The 19680-nt window shown below is 38.9% G+C and overlaps 1 protein-coding gene across 6 annotated transcripts in view; it reads left to right on the plus strand.

The window, feature by feature from the left end:
• Nucleotides 1-18492, plus strand: part of LOC126055785 (histone-lysine N-methyltransferase ash1) — a 41606-nt gene extending 23114 nt beyond the window's left edge. For 5 of the 6 annotated variants that reach the window (XM_064038938.1, XM_064038937.1, XM_064038941.1 and 2 more), the window contains 19 exons: nucleotides 2407-2598; nucleotides 2786-2921; nucleotides 3007-8899; nucleotides 8977-9170; nucleotides 9434-9572; nucleotides 9688-9853; nucleotides 10106-10262; nucleotides 10357-10457; nucleotides 10538-10888; nucleotides 11174-11483; nucleotides 11746-11975; nucleotides 12275-12374; nucleotides 12644-12798; nucleotides 13286-13555; nucleotides 13802-13971; nucleotides 14256-14358; nucleotides 14776-14943; nucleotides 15352-15483; nucleotides 15814-18492. In XM_064038938.1, the coding sequence (XP_063895008.1) occupies nucleotides 2407-2598; nucleotides 2786-2921; nucleotides 3007-8899; nucleotides 8977-9170; nucleotides 9434-9572; nucleotides 9688-9853; nucleotides 10106-10262; nucleotides 10357-10457; nucleotides 10538-10888; nucleotides 11174-11483; nucleotides 11746-11975; nucleotides 12275-12374; nucleotides 12644-12798; nucleotides 13286-13555; nucleotides 13802-13971; nucleotides 14256-14358; nucleotides 14776-14943; nucleotides 15352-15483; nucleotides 15814-15987 (9141 nt within the window). In that variant the 3' untranslated portion in view covers nucleotides 15988-18492. The remainder of the gene's footprint in view (nucleotides 1-2406; nucleotides 2599-2785; nucleotides 2922-3006; nucleotides 8900-8976; nucleotides 9171-9433; nucleotides 9573-9687; nucleotides 9854-10105; nucleotides 10263-10356; nucleotides 10458-10537; nucleotides 10889-11173; nucleotides 11484-11745; nucleotides 11976-12274; nucleotides 12375-12643; nucleotides 12799-13285; nucleotides 13556-13801; nucleotides 13972-14255; nucleotides 14359-14775; nucleotides 14944-15351; nucleotides 15484-15813) is intronic. The other variant, XM_064038939.1, reaches the window with a different exon arrangement.
• Nucleotides 18493-19680: the final 1188 nt, after the last annotated feature.

The raw sequence follows: 19680 nt of genomic DNA on the forward strand, positions 1-19680 counted from the left end.
TCGTTCTGTCTCGTTACTCTTTATTTATCATCGCAATATATTCAATCGAAAGCATTGCAATTGATAGCCTTGTCTCGTCGGCGCAGCTTACTTACGACACTCAATTACTTTATTGTACTTTTATTGTTTTCAGATCTCCTTCAATTACACTAGGTAATTTATATGTATGAGTAAAGCCACTTTACAGTTCCTTGTTACTATTGTAGCAATATTCTTCATCACGGAATACTTGACAAAGAAGTTCTTTTTTATGTCTGTAATAAATTATAGTCGATTTAATTTGAGGTACGGTCGAAGTGATATAACCATTTTGCGCTCCACGTGTATTGTTCTCGACATTAGGCGAGGGGTCGACGACCATATCTCGCAATGTGTGCTGATATTATTGTAAAATTGACATCAAGTTTTGAGATAAATTCTAAAAAAAAGAACAAAGTGTCATGTTAATGTGAATTCTTTAATAGTTATTCTGTATTATAAAATATCTGTAAATCATGCTTGAAAAAGCTGTAGATATATAAAACTTTCAATCAATTATAGTAAATATACAAAACATTATGGACGCGGTACCACATTGTCCGTTTGTTTGGCGTTGGCTGTCAGATATAAATCTCCGTAGATCACGAGGTCGTTAATGTGATATTGGTGTCGGCGCCGTCTCAGATCGGTACTGTTATCCCATTGTCGATTCAAATGTTCTGCGCTTTCATATTTGTCTATGTACAGCTATTGTACGTTTTAGTTCCGTGCAAGTCAACAGATCAATATCTCTCCAATACATGTACTTATAGGTAGCATTACGAAGCTTTTATCCGTATTTGAATACTTGTGTGATCCCAATCTTGAATAGATCTTAACGCGATAGTGTGAGTTTATCTGAATCGATTACTATCTACCTATATGTTTTATATTGAAACAATTATTGTTAATTGTCTTTAATCAACCACATGATCATGACTCACTATTAGGAGCATGAGCTGTTGTAGTTAGGTAACAGTATTTTTCACATGTATGAACAGTTGTTAATTTATGTTATTTTTGTTTGAAGTCCGTATAAATACTTAGGGTTAATTCTTGGCTGTGTTGTCTACTCGGACTGGTGGACTTAGGGTCGCTACTGGGTAGTTTCCGCTGTATTTGATATGCTAGCCGTGATAAGGCCGGCGGCCACGCGACACTTGCTCAACCCCTTCCAGTGTCGAGGGTTGGTCGCCCTTCCGCCTTATTGATTAGCACCCTCAGGAATAAACTTAATGGTAAAACAACACACACGTCGTCATACCTCTAACAATACATTTGTATATTTAACAAAAATTTACTGTCACCTGTTATATTAAGTACCTTTAACTTTGTTAAGTTATAAATTCTAGACAAATCCACGTCAGAAACTCAACAAAGGTTACACTTGTTGGTCTTCTTTGGTTAGTATATTTTTGCTACAGAAACCAAAATAGCGAAGTACTGAATGGCTTCCCAAAAGTTTCAACAACTTTGTATGAAAGCTCATAACAGTCTTCATAAGGAAAATTATGAAATAACCACCGGTTCATTAGACTCTAACGGATTCAAATGCTTATTGAATTTCTGCGAACCAAGTAAATGCTGTTTGATAGAGATAGGGCCATTCCCTATTATTAGTTTATAGTAAACCGTGCGAGCGCGAACCAGTTACACCGATCGAGCCGTGTTAGTTAAGTTAAATAATACGAGTGTGTTGTAAATCCCTTGCTTTCATTGTACTATCGAGAATCGTGAGTTGTACATTCATTCTTGAAAAGGCAATCTGGGAATAGAAGGACAAATACATGCACGGTCCACATAATCGTTGCTGCATGCCTATGGCTCAACTCCAGACTAATTAAGTGCATTACAGGCCAGAGTCACGTTTATATTACTGAATACGTCAAATTAAAGTTAAGTTTACAAATGTACGTATTTATAAGGCTCGATTGGTGATCGTAAAATTTTATGCAGCTGTGTATGAGATCTGAATGGGTACTTACGAGTGTTAAGGTGTGTATTGCGGTCAGCGAGGAACTTACTCGCAGTGTTGCGTCACTTTACTGTCGGTACTGGTTGCGCCAAATCAATCTCGAGCGCTAATCGCACCTCTCGCCGTCCCGTTGAAATACTTGCAATATGAAACTACCACAATTACGTTCGATTCAACCAAAACAAGTATAACTAAGTGCGTAATACATAATTGAAATAATTTCGTGATTAGGCTATTTGGTTACATGAACCAATATGTAGTTGCAAATTAAAGATGGATTTGATTTGAACATAACTGCGCAACATGATTCTATTTATTCTTCTAAAGTAAAACCCAACTTGCTCAGAAACTAGAAACTGTTCAGCAATACATATATCGAATGCATCAATAAGCATAGTTTCCCTTTGTTTTAGTTCGCATCGGGTGCGGCGGAGAGCGTGGCTTGTGGAACTAGTTCGTCATCATCAAGCTCTTCGTCGTCATCGTCATCATCATCTTCGTCATCATCGTCTTCGGACTCTGACACCGCGGATGCCGCAGGCGGCACCGCACATGCTTCACCAGATGACTCCAATGCTGCACTGGCCGCGGACTGTCAACTACAGGTAAACATTTTCATAATTGACCAGATTGAAGGACTAACTCTCCATTTTAAAAATGTCGTTTTAAAACATCTTTAGTGTTTCATAAGTCGTCAGACATGACCTGTGCTCGTTAACTACATAGATAGCTACACAGCAGTCTATGTTTACTGTGTCTATTTGGAGCACTACACTGAAATATATTTTGCAGCTCATCGACGATGCAGACCTTGCGGAACTATTTCCAGAACAAACATCGAGCGCGCCGGCGCAACAGCCCAATTTCTCGACCTTTACTGTCCACAACGCGGCGCCGGATAACGACGACAAGTCCATTGCTGATAATGGTAAGCTTTTGCTACGATTTACTCTCTAGTCGTTGTACAATGTTATAATTGTATCCCAAGTTTTATCAAGGCGTAAATATTTCAGGTGATGGATCCAGTAGTGAAATGGAACTTACGCCTCAGCTGGTGACAGCTGCTATACAAAGGGCGACCGCCGATTCATCAGGATCGGAAAATGAGTGTTCCAACTCGGACACGGGGCATCAGAACACCACGCACTACGCTTCCAGCTTGCTTCAGCAATTTGTTGCCCAAACTCAACTGCTGAGCAGTACGGCGCCTTTAACATCGATTAATACGGCAGCGTCATCTTCACTGTCCTGTGGATTAAATCCATCATCGCTAGACGGCGTCGGGACAATCAGCGATTGTGTACTTGGCCAAATAAATACTTTGCCAGAAATAACTCCCATCGCGCCAAACTTTTTATCATCGAGCCAACATTTGAGTCCGCAGCAGACAGAAGAGCTTTCACAAAATTATAAAGACCTCGAAGAGATTGCTTCTGTTGCGGATTCTGTGGATATATCAATGACAAATCCACCGAGTCTAGAAGATTGTGTCGATAATAATGACTTCATGACATTAGATATCACTCAAGGAGGCTCCGAACTAGGAAGTGCTAATGATTTGTTAAAAAGTTCGCCTATGACTATAGTTGGCACAGATTTAAATCACCTAAGTCAAATTGATTCTCAAAAGTTAGACACAATCAGCACAAACTCAATTGAATCTCAGGAAGATGTGAAAAATGTTATCGTAGAGTCTAGAAGAAAAAGAGGCAGGCCTCGGAAAGTTCGAAAAGCTGACGAATTTGACAACAAAGGTACTGAATCTCATAAAGAAGCAAAATCTGTAGTAAACGTAATAAATTTTCACAATAATAATGACCCTCCGAATGTTTCTCCAGATTCTGGAATACTCTCGAATCACAACTCCCCCACGCATTCCCCGCTGAGACGTCACGATGTTGACGAAAGCCACAGTAGACTAGGTAGGAAATCTATTCAAAAGGAAAACACAACGAGAAGAGCCATGAGATCAAAATCCAAAAGCAGGAGCCTCGCTCAGAACAGATCAGATTCTAGTGAATGTGATTACCAGAAAAAGAGAATTGAAAATGAAATTAAACAAATTAAAACGGAAGCTCCATCTCCAGTTCCACTTAAACAGGAACAAAATAAATTTGAAAAGAATAAGAAGGTTGACCATAAACTTGATATAGCTGCATTAGATAGAATGTTATATGCAACAGACAGGGTATTGTATCCTCCTAGAAAAAAGGTTGGGCGTAAACCGCAAAGTAAAACGAAGTCTGCTAAAAACACGCCTAAAACTTTAAAAGACAAAAATCAGTATGACTCTGGTGATAGTGACGACGATTCTGTAACTACCAACAGGTCTGTGTTATCAGGTGTTTATGCAAAACGTAAAGAATTAAATAGCAAGCTTGCAAACTTACCCAAAAAGAATAATAAATCGTTTGCTAACAACACCTGGCGAGATAATCAAAGTGAGAATGAAGCAGCTGCAGATGACCCATTAGACCCAACTTGGAAACAAATCGATCTGAATCCTAAATATAAAGACATCTTGTCGGGTTATAAAAGTGACCATGAATTTAAACCCTATAAAAGCTGTAGTCGTCTGATAGAGTCGGGCTATAAGAGCGATTACGGCTGTAGATCTGGATATAAAAGTGATTACTACCGTTCGGGCTATAAAAGTGACCACAAGTCGGGTTACAAGAGCGATAAATCGGGATATAAAACAGACAACAGTGTAAGGAGCATGCGGAGACGCATGAGGAAATTAAAGAAGACTAGGTCAGTAAGAGATAGGTCGTATTATAAAAACCAGAAACATTTTGTATCAGATCAAGAGATACTTGTCTTGACAAATAAAACATTCAGCAGCCTAACTTTAGGTCACAGCTCAAGTGATTCGGAGTGTGAAAGCTACTTGCGAAAACCCAGTGCGAGTCCTAAGTATGTAAGTGTTTGCACAAAATATCCACTAGCATCAAAGTATGACTTCGGGTTTTCAAAGATGAGCCAAAAGCACGTGTTAAGACTGAACTCATCAGATCCTTTCGCTCCTGGCCCAGTGTTTAGTGGTTTACAGCGGCCAGTAACAACTTGTAATATATTCAAAGTGAGTAACAACAACAATAACAATACTATGCTGAAGTCTCCAAACAAAGCCACATACATCGGCAATTCTTTGCCAGCACTAAAACCTGCATTTACTCATAAATTTGGATCGTCACCGATTTGCATAGCTGCTAAAGTTTCTGGACCGAAGAAGGAAAATGATAGTAGTTTTAAATACTTTTCGAGAACGTTATCCCCTAAGAACCGTAAACAACTAAAAAACGGAAATACTTCGTTTTCGAGCTCGTCCAAAAAAGATGCTCCGCCTAAGCCGCTTCCTAGTATTTTCGAAAAAGCTAAAAATAGTTATGTTCCGAACAAATCCTTATCGAGGAATGTTTTTCTAAATTTTAAGAAGCCACATATAAAGCCATCTTACCACATCAAGAAACATAGACGCACAGTGGTTTTAGCACCTCCTAAAATAAATCTAAAACCTACGGAGAGACTTTCGAGGGTAACTGTTAAGACAGAGAATAAACATCATCGACATAGAAGTAAAAGACGGCATCGATCTAGATCTGTTTCTAAATGCAGGGAAACATATACAAAAGCTGTAGACCTCGTTGATCAAAGGTTTAGTCAAGATATGGACAACTTGATATCAAATTTTATTAAATTGTGTCAAATAGCACCAAAATTAATTACGAATGTCACACAAAATCCGCCTAAAACTACAGAGAAGACATCCACCGAAGCAGCTCCTACTAAAGTGGTTAAAAGAGGATCGAAGAAACGCAAAACTTCGGACAATCAGGAAATTGCTACACCTACGTCTAAACGGAGACACAAAAAACAGCTAGCAGAATCTCAGAATAAAGGTGGAAAAGATACTAATGAGCATAAATTGCCCCTCAAAAAGCGGCATTATCACATTAACTCCTCTACAGGTAACTCATTGAGTCTTAGCTTAGTAACATCAGAATTTGACGAGAATTCTAAGAATGGAAATAGTCCCGAAAAGTTCTTATGCACCGAGACTGATTGTACTGGTGATGTCCAAAGTAATACACCCGAAGATTCGCCCAAACTAAAAGTATCGACAGAAAAAGGCAAAAAGAACTGTGATAATGCAAAAGCATCCCAAGTCGCCAACAATCAGGACATCAAAAGTCTTAATAATGAAGTAGCATCGAAAAATACAAAAGCAAATAACAACGCATCTGCAGATATTTCCGTTAAAATAAATGAAAACAATAGCACACCTACTAAGAACCATTCTCCGAATTCCCAAACTGATGATGAACTATCTATCAAGAAACCGACATCGGAGCAATCGGAACTTTCTAAGAAGATATATGAAACGTCCGAAAAGTTGAAGGCGGTTCATAAAATGGTGCATGATTTAGAGAAATCTTTACCTAAATCTAAAGACCAGGAAGTGAAACCAGAATCAAATAAACAAGAAACAAATAAAGTTTCTTCACCAAGATCCGAAAATAAATCTTCGCCTACACGACATTCCGCACCTATTGTAACACCGAAGAAGCGACATAGACTTGAAGCAGATAAGGTTATATCACATTCGAGTCTAGATCAAGTAGTACAGTCTTTGTCCAAGAAGCTATCTGAAGAAAAATCGGTCACATCTTCAGATGCGAAAGAAACCAAGGATGTTAATCAAAATAATTCCAAGGAAGATTCTAAAGAGGCTGAAAAGTCAGATACTGCAATGTCTAATAGTAATACAACATCGCCAAACAACGCGAATATGGACCCGTTGAAGAGTATGTCTGCTCGATCCTTATATAAAAGTTCAATCCCACCCGCTCAGAAGTCTGAAATAATGACGCGTAAAAAGAATAGATTGGAAGGTTTAACAAGTAATCTAGTTTCTAAAATAAATCCAAGTGCAGCTACTAAGGTTTTAGATACACTACTAAATAATAATATACGTAAATCTATAGAATCTCGTATTTTAGAAAAGGAGAAAAATAGTTCAGAACCTTCTGGTAAGGCGACTGATGAAAAGATTAAAAACAAAGAAATATCTCAAATTAGCACAAGGGCAACAGTAATTAAGTCTCCAGTCTCGAAAGGCAAAGTTTTGGACACTAAAAAGTCCAAGGCATCAGAACCTCATGTTGAACAAACGCTTGTTGTGAATGTCGACAAACCAACTGGTATATTTGAACCATCAATTGATTTGGAAGACCAGATTCCCAAGTCTTCCATTTGTGTCAGTAATGTTTTGGCTGATGCAAATAAAGCCAAATCTAAAGCTAAAACGAATGACTCTAAAGCGGCTAATTCTCTATTAGCTCCTATTGACACTGAATCCGAGATACCGTTGGCATTAATATCAGAAACACCTGACCCGATTATAAGGCCAAAACGGGGAGAATCAATAGCTGCAGTCATATCAGATAAACTTCAAGAAACAACTGGTGGTCATAATTTACGACAAACAAAAAGAAATTTGAATACAGACACTGAAGAGCCAAACGATAATAAGAAAAAGAAGAAGGCTAATAATATTCTCAGAGAGAGTAAACTAGTTTTGCCTGCCAGGGTTTTAGTTCCAAAAGTACAAGCGGAACGTCTAGCCATCGCAGATTCAGCTAAGAAGATCAGCTTGACTACTAAAAAGTCCGAAGCTAATGATTCCAGTGACAATAAAACAGTGGAAACATCAAAAAAGAAAACTAGAAGGCGCAAGGCGATTAATAGAACTGGCTTCCCAAATATTAAAAGAAAGAAGAAGAAGATCGAAAGTAGCAACATCACCTCGGATAGTCATTTCACCTCCGATACAGATAATAATTCTGCATTTGAGCGCGTGCCTAAAGATGGTGAAGCTATGAGTAGTTTCTTAGAACGTACTAGCAGTAAGAAACCAGAGCTTAAAGTAGTGCTAAATAAGGACGAATGTCCTAAACAAGGCAGATTGACTGTTGTAGCTCTTGAGAAATTACAAGGCAAAGATGTCCCAAGCGATAACAATAACAAAGTTTCTAAAACTGCTGATACTGTTGCTACTGAGAAAAAGACTAGTTCATCTATTTTAAGAGCACCAGCCCTTCAGCTTAAGAGTAAAACAGAGAAAGAGGTTAAAAATCATATAAATAAATGGGAAGTTCTGAGTGAAACTGATAGTATTCCATCTCTGGCCAGTTCTCTTAGTAATGATCCCGAAGACAGCATACCATTGAGCCTTTTGAATTTAAAATCTGATAGACCAGTTAGTCGTCTGGACAATTTGGAAAGGCTAAAACGCAAAACAAGGGCCGTGTCACCATCTCCTGAAATTGAAGAAATATTCTCTAAGAGAAAAGTTGTCGAGAGGAATTGCAAAATCGGCTTGAGACCAAAATCTAGTCTTGCAGTGTTATGTCCAAGTGAAAGAAGGCAGACCAGGAGTTCTGATAATACCGCTGAAGAACCGAAAATAACTAAAGCAAAGAAACCAGAAGTCAAGAAAACAGTAGTTGAAACTGAGAAGGTGACTAAGCCGGTTGCTATTGCAAATAGAAGAAAATCACGGTCTTGTCAAATGAACAAAAAAAGAGAAGTCCAATCGAGTTCTCGAGAGAGTTCTTTAGACACCGTTGTAAGTCGCAAGTTTGATTCGAAGTCAAGAGAACCCTCGTTAGATACTCTCGAAAATGATCCTCTGCCGCTCAATGAGAAAGAGATCGATTTTGAGAAGAGTATCGATGTATTATCGAAAAATATCATTTGTAAGAAACGAGTGGCGTCATCTCGGGACGATAGCCCGGCAAGTAGTGTGGACAATAGGGACAAACCTGTAATATCGAAGAGGAATCCGCGCCTGCGCAAGAAATTCTTAGCTGCTGGTTTGTTCTCCGACTATTACAAGGAAGAGTAAGTTGATATATAATTTTTTACATATTTGTTTTGCACATATTTCTTTTTATTTATATTATTATTTTACGTTTCAGTCCCAAACCCGAGGGTAAAGGCAAGAATCTAGTGACCCAAACTGAGTTCCCGCCTGGGTTGTTAGCTCCGCCGCCGTATTGTGAACGTTGGGTGCGTCGAAGACTGCAACACTTCTCACTGCCTTATGACATTTGGTGGCAACAGCATTATAACCAGCCTGTACCATCGTGGAATTATAAGAAGATACGCACAAGTAAGTCTATATATTAAAACCTTTTTACACAGTTTTGTAATACATCTCATTATCAATCCAGATATAGTGATAGTGAAGTGTTACTAACATAGATTTAAGTTTTTATATACTAACAATTTTGTATAATATAATATGTATGTTAGTCTTTAAGGTATATATCTATGGGCCAATGCAGCCAGAAAATAAAGATATTTGATTTGATAAACAAACTGTTTTTCAAAGATTTTTCTAGTAATAGCTTAAATTATTATTTTTCTTTTCAGATGTTTATTACGATGTGAAACCATCAGCGGAAGAATGTGAAAGCGTTGCGTGTAACTGTGCCCCCGCTTCGGGATGCAATGAGGACTGCATCAACAGATTGGTTTATTCCGAATGTTCGCCACAACTGTGTCCTTGCGGGTAAATACTTAATTAATTTGAAATTAATCTTTGGTAGTATTAATCAAAGTTCATGTACCATAGTTTTCCGTAAAATGTTCGCGAACGGTATAAAATTATTGTGTGTTAATTGCAGTGATAGGTGTAAGAATCAACGTATTCAGCGGCATGAATGGGCTTCGGGCTTGGAGAAGTTTATGACGGAGAATAAAGGTTGGGGTGTGCGAACCAAACACAGGATCACTTCGGGAGATTTTATCCTCGAGTATGTTGGAGAGGTCGTTTCTGATAAGGAGTTTAAGGTGAGAAATGTTTTAATAATGTATGATATATATGGCCGTTTTTGTAAACTAGCTTCCGGCAGCAATTTCACCCCCTTCCAATGGTAACTACTCTCTGTACTCGAAGAAAAAGTAGCCTATATGTTATTCTGATGTTTAAGCTAAGTAACTGCCAAGCTCCATCAAAATTCGCTTAGTTGATTGCGGGTGAAGAAGAAACAAACATACCCACATACTTCGCTTCTATAATATTGGTACATATTTTAATTCTAGGAGCGGATGGCGACTCGATATGCTAGGGACACACATCATTATTGTCTACACCTAGACGGCGGTCTGGTTATAGACGGACACCGGATGGGAGGCGACGGACGATTCGTCAACCACTCTTGCAGGCCCAACTGTGAGATGCAGAAGTGGACCTCCAATGGTTGGTAGACCTACTACATTATTTTTACAATTAAAACCAAAAATATTCTAAAGCAGAATACTTATTTATTGACAAAATGTTTCTGCGATTTCAGGCACCTTCCGAATGGCTCTCTTTGCCTTACGAGACATCGATCCTGGCGAGGAACTTACCTATGATTACAACTTCTCGCTGTTCAATCCTGCTGTGGGTCAGGTATGCAAAGATATATATTTCTTAAGAATATTTCGTTTTCTTTGGAATATCCAGTAATTATTATTTATTAATATTTGCAGCCCTGCAAGTGTGATTCTGAGGACTGCCGAGGTGTGATCGGAGGTAAATCTCAAAGGATCACCAAACAACCAGTGAAAACTCAATCGCGGACACCATCTAACGCGTCGAACCAGTCTCAGAGTTCAAACGGCCATCAGCCGCGGGTCGGTCGGCCGCGCAAAGCGGTCAAATGTAACAAGAAATCTGAACAGCAAGCTGTGAGCACTTGCGATATTAAGACTATGACCATTCTCAAGTATCAACAACATCTGAATAAGTTGTGGCAGGAACCTCAGATGAAACCGCTCACGGCCAAGGAAAAGAACATCGTGAAGGAACGGCACTGCTTCCTTTTGAGAAACTTGGATAATGTAAGTATATTATTTAACTGTAAACTGTTACACATGGTCGCCGACCTCAACATAGTTGGGAAAAAAGCTCGGAGGATGATGGATGTTACACATGGTCATAAGTAAAAAATATATAATGAAAAATCTGTTAGACCGCCCTCTAGATTAGCAAAAAATATTTCACAAATCAATAAAGGAAATATAAAGATCAACACATTCAATTTAAAAAGGCCTGTGACGTCATCTGTATTATGAACATATTTTTTGTAAAAATCTATTGTCTAATACTGTCTCTATCTTTCCCAGGTACGGCGTATCCGCGACCGCATCAACCTCGCTATCCCGGGCTCTCCACCACCGGCAGCCCCAGCCCCTTCCACCGCCCCCGCACTACCCGCGCCGGCCCCAGCGGTCCCAGTAGCACCCACTACATCATGCACTGTAGACCCACTAGCCCCGGCCCGCAGTGTGGACGAGGCCGGAGCACTGGCTAGACTGCGAGCGTTGCGTGACGTCACACGTCCGCCGCGACCGAAGGACGATCCTACACTGCCGAAGGAACAACGGTTGAATGTTGTGCTGAAGGCTATTTGCCGCGCGGTCAAGGAAGTTAAGGGTGAGTTAGCTTCAGTACTCATAGATCAAACTATTTATTTTGTCCCTCTGAGGAAGGCTTCTACTGGTCAAAACCTCCTCCTTTATGGGAAGTCGGTTGAAAAGCCAGACAACATTATATGGCTGACTTTAAAGAAGCATAGTTCTCTGATCTACCCTTTATGCGCGAATTTTACACTATTTTGTTCCGTGCATGGTAGATTTTTTGAATTGAAAATTACTGAAACCAAACATTATGTGAAACTCTACTCATATCTTTACAGACGAAAAAGACAGGCCACTGTATACACAACTAGTGCGATCTAAAGCCGAGCGAGGCAAAGCCCCGGAAGGCGGCCCAGCTGACTTGGCAGCCATTGAGACAGAATTAGAAGCCGGACATTACGACACACTGGCGAAGTTCGATTCGGATGTGTCATCGCTGTTGAGTTCCATCTTGCGAGAACATGGGCGCCTGTCAACTATGGGTGCTGCTGCCGCACAAATTAAAAAGGTAAAATAATAACCACGTAAAGTCAAAATTTATTTCCACACATTTATACATTTACTAGCGCTTATGAACGTAAAAAATATAAAAAAGTTTGGTTCTAGTTGCCCATTCCAAAAGTAGCTTCCTGTGGAGAAGAACGGGCAAGAATCTCCATATTTTTCCAAAGTATTTTATTTCATTCCATTCCTCTATTATTATTCATTTATTGTTTAAAATCACCATCATTACCGACGTAATGGTTTAACTTTACCTAATGTGATAGTTACATGAATTTATTTATTTCATGTTGTGTTCTCTTGCAGGTGTATAATTCCGTGAAGACGGATTATGCGGATATGCTCACTAAAATACTTGGACCTGACGAACCCTTGCCTCCTGGGTTCTTGCAGAAAACTAAGACTGGTGAGTTGAATATGCATATAACAGAGATAAAATTGTTAGAATATGTATGGTTCACGTAATACAAAATTATGACGGAAAACCTAACATATATAGCCTATGTAGTTTTTACAAATTAGTTACCCGATTTCCTTAGAGACATGATTTTGTCGTAATATGTCGGATTGCTGGTTTCTCATTATACAATCAGCTTTTTGCCGTTCACTGCTGAACGTGGGCCTTCCCTCTTTATTTAATTGTTTGTATATGTAATTGTATTATTGTTGGTACAGAGGAAGTAATCATGTGCATCTGCGGTCTGCACGTGGAGGAAGGGCTGATGGTGCAGTGCGGCGGCGCGGGCTGCGGCGTGTGGCAGCACGCCAGGTGTATGCGCGTCACCGACACCAGTGTGCCGCACTACTGCCATCACTGCCAGAATACCAAGGTACTGTTCTACTAATACTCTTAATGTCATTCTTGACATATGTCTATACTACTCCCGCTGAAACTTAGCATTAAGTTTGTATAAGTAAGTATTCTTTGTGCAACCGCGCCGATGTCCGGCCGGGACTCTACCAAAGCAGGGATGAGAGCGGTGCGCTGTGCAAAAAGAGATGTGCGGCCGGCGCACGCCTTGCACATCTCTCGTGTCCACGGATATCTCCATCGCGACAAAAAAATAACACACATCTCTGCACAGCGATCTACACTGAAACTGAGCAGAGGGATGTGTCAATAACACAATGCTATTTGATGTTTAAATGTCCGCTTGGGTAGAGTTCCGGCATTAGACTATGTAACGAGCTATCCTCTGCTATTCAGTCCCTGTGATATCTTTTAGGCCCTAACTCCTACTGTTAGCTGCACAATTGTCAAAATAAAAAACACTTATAAAATTACAGTTATTTATATCGAAAACATTTTCTACACAGGTGGATCGTGAAATACCTTTAGACGAATACACGGAGGAAGGTCATCAGTTCTACCTGTCGCTAATGCGTGGCGAGTTACAAGTGCGACAAGGCGACACCGTCTACGTGTTGCGCGACATTCCTATTGACGAGAAGAACCCTGATGTCAGCCAGAAAAATGGCGACAAAGCGGATAAACCCGACTCGCCTAAAACTAAACGCGTCGATAGGAAGAAGGTTAAGAATATTGCGAAAAATAAAGATAAGACTGAAGAAACTGCGCAGAATAAGGTCAGTTGCTATTTTGAAATGTTTTTCTAGTATGTACATTTAATTGGCACATCTGAACTTGGTAACCTCTTTTTGAAGTAGGTAAAAAAAAATTACAGAGTTTGAATAGACTTTAGGGTCTTAAATTCTGAAGTGTTTCACTCTTTCTTTTATTTATTATCTCATGTGACGTGGTCTAAAAATATTTTCAAATAAACTACATATTGTTTAAAGTATGCTTATATTCATTAAAATGTTTATTTCCAGGAGGGTGAAGTTCGCAAGCACACGTACCAGACTATCGGCGAGATATCCGTATCAGAGCTGGACATATTCCGCGTGGAGCGTCTGTGGAAGCACAAGGACACGCAGGAGCGATACGTGTACGGACACCACTACCTGAGGCCGCACGAGACCTTCCACGAGCCCACTAGGAAGTAAGTACATGTTCATAGTGGGTTATATTCATATTTATACCTCTAGTCTAGAGAGTCATCCAACCAAAAGGTTGACCATAAGCCAGCATGTATGTTCTACAATGTTTTGTAGTTTTCGACGGCTTCGGCTTCCGTCTACACAACTTCAAATTGCAATAAAAAAAATCCTGGTTTACTATTTGTTTACTTTTTGGTTGAAATGTATATAACTACATTTTGTAGTTTAAAAAAAACTACTCTGTGTAACAGTTATACAGAGTATTAATAAATTGTTTTGTTTCCAGGTTCTTCCACAACGAGGTGATGAGAGTACCACTATATGAAGCAGTGCCTATCGAACTTGTGATGTCGCAGTGTTGGGTCATGGATCTCAATACTTATTGCAAGGTAATAACATCGAAATGTTTCATTTCTATTTGGTGAAAGGCGACGGTTCGATCACCTTTGAGGGTTTATTAATTTTTGTAAACTTTGCAAAATAATATCTAATTAGTAGTTTAAACCCTTGTATGCCGTGCGCGGATCGCAATTAATTTTCTATTGTTCTATAATTAGCGGCATACAAGCATATAGGGTATGAATTTTAGCTAACGACTTATATTTAATACCCGCATTATTTCTCGTGACTTTTTACCGAACATTAATAAAAAGTGATTGATATATTATTTTGATATTATAACCAGTATGTTACTTCAAAGTTTCATCAAAATCCATCCCCTGGTTTTTCCGTGGAACATTCATATAAACTTCAGCGTTATAATACTTACCCACACCTTATACTTACTTTTGTTTAATTCCCCTCAGGGTCGTCCAGTAGGTGCCCTGGAGCCGCACGTGTACATCTGCGAGCTGCGCGTGGACCGCGGCGCCCGCCTGTTCACGCGCTCGTCGCGGCACAAGTACCCCGTCTGCACCAGACCATACGCCTTCGACCACTTCCCGCACCGACTCAAGATTACTAGGACTTATGCGGTATGTATTATTTTATCTACACTACATATACCATGAATAATATTTAATATTTTTTGTTTGTAATGGATAAACTCAAAAACTATTGGACTGATTGTAAACATTCTCACTGTTGAAAAGCTTCACCCTTCCCGAGTGACATGCTATATTTTATCTTGGTACGGGCGGCAGTTTCCACGGGATGCGGGTAACACCGCGGGAAAACGGCTAGTCTTTAATAATATAGTGGAAACTGACTTGGACACCTATAACCCTATTGGGATTTGGGAACACTCGAGGGATCGATGTAATAAAAAAATATATAATTGTATACTTAGATGTATCAGACTATGAAGACAGTTTTATTAGACGTGAAAATTCGTTCAATAGTTACGATGTATTTTGTAAATTAAAATTAATGTATTATTGCAGCCTCACGAAGTGTCTCCCGAATATCTGAAAGGCAAAGCAGCTAAGAATGCTGCCACTACTGACAAGAACAAAACTGCATCTAAGGATGTCAAAAAGAAAACAGCTACACCAGCAATTACGGATGCAGGAAAGGTAAGTCTTTTTAATGTTTATACTTATGTTATATTGAATAAATAATATTCTCTCAATTTATTATTATGTAAATAAATTTGAATTTTAAGATTTCTGTGAATTGATAGTGTTTCATACTTATGAAGCTAGCTATGTGCAAAGAATACGTTTCTTCGCAGCGAATTTGTAACATTTTAGTTATGTCTTTGTAAATTGGTTTAGAATTCTTTGACTCGTAAAACGTCACATGTGATTCATATCTCTGGGTGGGGTTGTCTTGGCGGTGTCTCTGGACATTGCCAACGCATGTACCTAATTTCCATGTGTATAACAGCATGATATTACTTGCAGAGTTGCGTGAGCACCAGCGGCGGCGGCAGCTCAGCTGTGCAGAGCCGCTCGGCGCGTGCGGAGCGCGTGAACTTGCTGGCGCGGCGGCTGCTGGCGCGGCTGGGCTGGCGCGGCGCGGCGCTGGACGCCAGCTACCTGCTGGCGCCGCGCCGCGCGCGCCGCTCCGTCTCCTGACGCTGCCTCTGCTGCGCGCCCGCGCCGCCGACTGCCTCGGCTAGCAAAGCCAAGGAGCCTTGAGGCTGGGAGCTCACGTCATCTGTAGCCTAGACTTTTCCCAACTCGGCGGGCAGGCGGGCTCCACTCCAACCGGATCCAGCTGAGTACCAGTGTGCCACATGGAACAACTGCCTGATGTGTTAAGGCTACTCGCCCACGTAAAACTTTTTGTAAGGCAAATAATAATTATCGAACCGATTTTTTGTAGTACTATCTGACTGGAGTTTTGTGCGTTAAACTATTTCTATCAGTATTTTCTACAAAAAATCTATCACCGATATTACCAGGGATGAGTGAGCAGCCTAAGCTGACTCAAGCCGGGATGTCATGCCAGAGGATTTTAATCACCGGTTACTGATCATATAAACATCTTAACATTTCTACTGGTAATAAAAAACTTCTTGAAATCCCGCTGCGTTATACTCTCCAATAATGCCGTCTCAAGAAATCCTTTTCGATGCCACGTCATCAATTTAATACATTAAATATTTTTTTTTGTATTCTTAAAAGTTAAGTTTCAATATACTTTGGTAAAAATTTAAATCCTTTGGCATTCCGTCGTAATAATATAATTCTCAGTGTTGATCGCTGTATTATTATTTTTTCTAAGATTTGACGCTTGATCTTTGCGCGGTCACATGACCTTTGGCGGTGTAACATCATTGGACCTGCTGAGGAGATCAGGCTTTCTCGGATATTATCTCCTGAATATGTTATGATTGTAAGTACTTTGTTTATTAAGTTTCGTGCTCAGTCGCGATGTTGTAGTGCAGCATAATTTACTTATGGGCCCCGATTCCCCGACTTAGACTTAGGAGTACTGCGAATAGTTATATTTTTACATAAGAGGAAAGTGCGGAGTATTGTTGTAGTTATTTATACATGTAACGTGTACGAGATAAATTGTAGGTTAATAAAATTATTAGTTAACGACCACTGGTGCGAACTGATGTTGAACGTTGAAGAGTTTTAATAGAGGTTAGATACAGAAGTGTTGTTTGGGAGGTTGTTAATTTAATATTAGTGATTAATTATTATTATTCTTTTTTCTAATCATCTTCCGCTAGAATAAGAGTTAGAGGAAGTAGATTATGTTTCAATCGTCTGGTCATTTATATACGTGCTAGCAGGAACAAGGCAGGATGCACTCATGCCTTACGTCACGCACTAAAATCTCTCTAATTTTTATACATTTGGTTAAAATAAGTTGTACATAATGTTAGTGTTTAAGGTGGTTGGTTGTTTTATGTTTAAATCAAGATGATAATATATTGCTTACTGTACGGACCGTATGTTAGTCCTCTATGAAGTGTCTGCTTGTTTATCCGACGCCTGTCGGACACTGTATGCACGTCTCTCACGCTACGCCTTCAAATTGTGATCATGGAGAACAAAGTTGTTTTTGTTTCTAATTTATTTGTAAATTACTGTTAGTTTTTATTCTTTCTTAGTAACTTAACATTTCAGTGATTTTTTTTGTATATTTTTAAGAAACCATTTATAGTATTTTGTCTTTACTGGTTTACACTTTATTAATCTTTTTGCTTATAACAGCATGTGTTGAGATCGTTTGGTCCCAAAATCTAGTACAAATATCCATCATAATCATTCTTATACACTTTGAGATCTAAAGCTTGATGACAACATCGAAATGTATTTACTGTTATATATTCAACAATGGTATAGTGACTTTTTTATTACTCTATTTTATTTAGAATCAAAATAGAAAGCACTATCTTAGATCAGTAAACACGAAATCCAAATACTTAAAGTATATACTTTTTTTTGTCGCTCGCACTTGCACTTTTGAAATCAGATGTTTTCGCCTTATGGTTAAGTAATAATCAGTCTACCATTTGTACCACAGATAGACATATTCCCGTTAAAATATCCATGAATTTATCTATAGTGACAGTTAGTTAATTCAGGAATTCAGATATGTACTTAACTAGTGAATTAAATAGTTTACAATAGTCAATAATAGTTTAGGTATAAGATTTACATTTGATTGCCTACTTTGTGTTATATACTACACATAGACAATGGTCGGATGATTAGTATCCGATCAAAGACAAACCCTGAGCCACCTTCAATTAATCGAATTTTGGGATCAAAATTATTTTTGCTTTTCTGATTGACATTAAAATTTATATTTTCTCTTATACAAGTGTAAATAGTTTGATATTTATGAATTTATTAATGAGTTTAGATTTCTTATATTTCGTGTCTTTACTTTTAAAAGGACACGTGTTTTTTTCTAAATCAATTTTCATGAGTTAACAATTATTTTTGATTGTTACAATGCGTTTTTTGAAATCGATTCAAACTATTTACACATATCAGGGATATTGAAGTGTTATAAGAAATTACTTTTTTGATATAACGAGCAGCTTTACTATTTATATGTTTTAAGATGCCATTTGTTGTAACTCATGTTTTAATAATAAATTAAATTGGATCAGACTTGTTCTTTTATTTCTGTATAAACATTGCCATATTAGTCTACTGTAGTAGCTAGTGATCAACATCATACCAACATAGACAAACCGCATTCGTAGTCAATAGTGACCAAAAATAAAATTTACAAGGGATCGTCACCGCATCATTTGTATGAAATTCCCTACTGCAATACACACTATGTAATCGGAATCGTGTGTACATGGTGTGAGCTGGTACCATTTCCCACGAACTATATTGATAGTCTATCTACCAAAGAGAATTACTGAATCTGTTTAACGTATGTCATAACTGGAATAAGTTGGAATGTTGGAATTCTAAACAACCAAACCTTGCTACGTAGGCGTAGCGGTCATGTGCGTAGTAGTATCGTGTACGTCAAAACATGCTACGATACTCGCCATAATTTCTCACGGACCCTTACATATCTTTTTACATCTGCAATTCCATTGTTCAGGGTTCAGGTATCTCCTAGACAAGCTAGTAAACAAATGTACCTATGTACATCAATAAACCTACACACTGCAGTTCATTCAACTCGATTGCTAGTTTATGGGTAGTGGGTATAGCCAATAGTAGAGTTATTCACTCAACAATTGGACGAGTTCATTGTGATTTATCTAGTTTTGAAAGGATGTCTCGGTTACTGCACAGTTCTGTACGCTAGGAATCTGGAAATTGCCTTTTAAGGAGAACAGATTGTTGCTTTTTTAAAATATATTTCAGGTCATTTGGCATTACCTACGCTCTCATTCCCAGTTATATTTTCCAAAAATCTGACCTTACATAGCTCACTATATATTCATGACATGACACCAGTCTACGAGACAGTGTTTAGATCCTCGTACGGGTACCTACCAAATGTATGGATTAACATTGACCTTAAATAACAATTTACGTTTACGATTTGTCCCGGGGCTGCGGCGGCGGTCTGCGTGACTGGGGTCACTCGCAATGAGAAGATTGGGTGTAGCGTCCGCCCGTATAGACGCACACAACCTTACGTTATTTACTTGGTGTCTAGTTTCATAGGCAACGGAAGTGGAAATTCTTGCCTGGACATTTCTAGCTCAATAAAGTTGCGATAACTGTTTAAAAAAAACTAATTGAAAATTGTCTATGGGAACCTATTTTTATACCAACACCCTAAGCTTTACCTGCAATCATTTATTTATCCAAAAGTTCAGCTACATA

The sequence above is a fragment of the Helicoverpa armigera genome, chromosome 17, assembly GCF_030705265.1.
Source record: "Helicoverpa armigera isolate CAAS_96S chromosome 17, ASM3070526v1, whole genome shotgun sequence".
NCBI lineage: Eukaryota > Metazoa > Arthropoda > Insecta > Lepidoptera > Noctuidae > Helicoverpa > Helicoverpa armigera.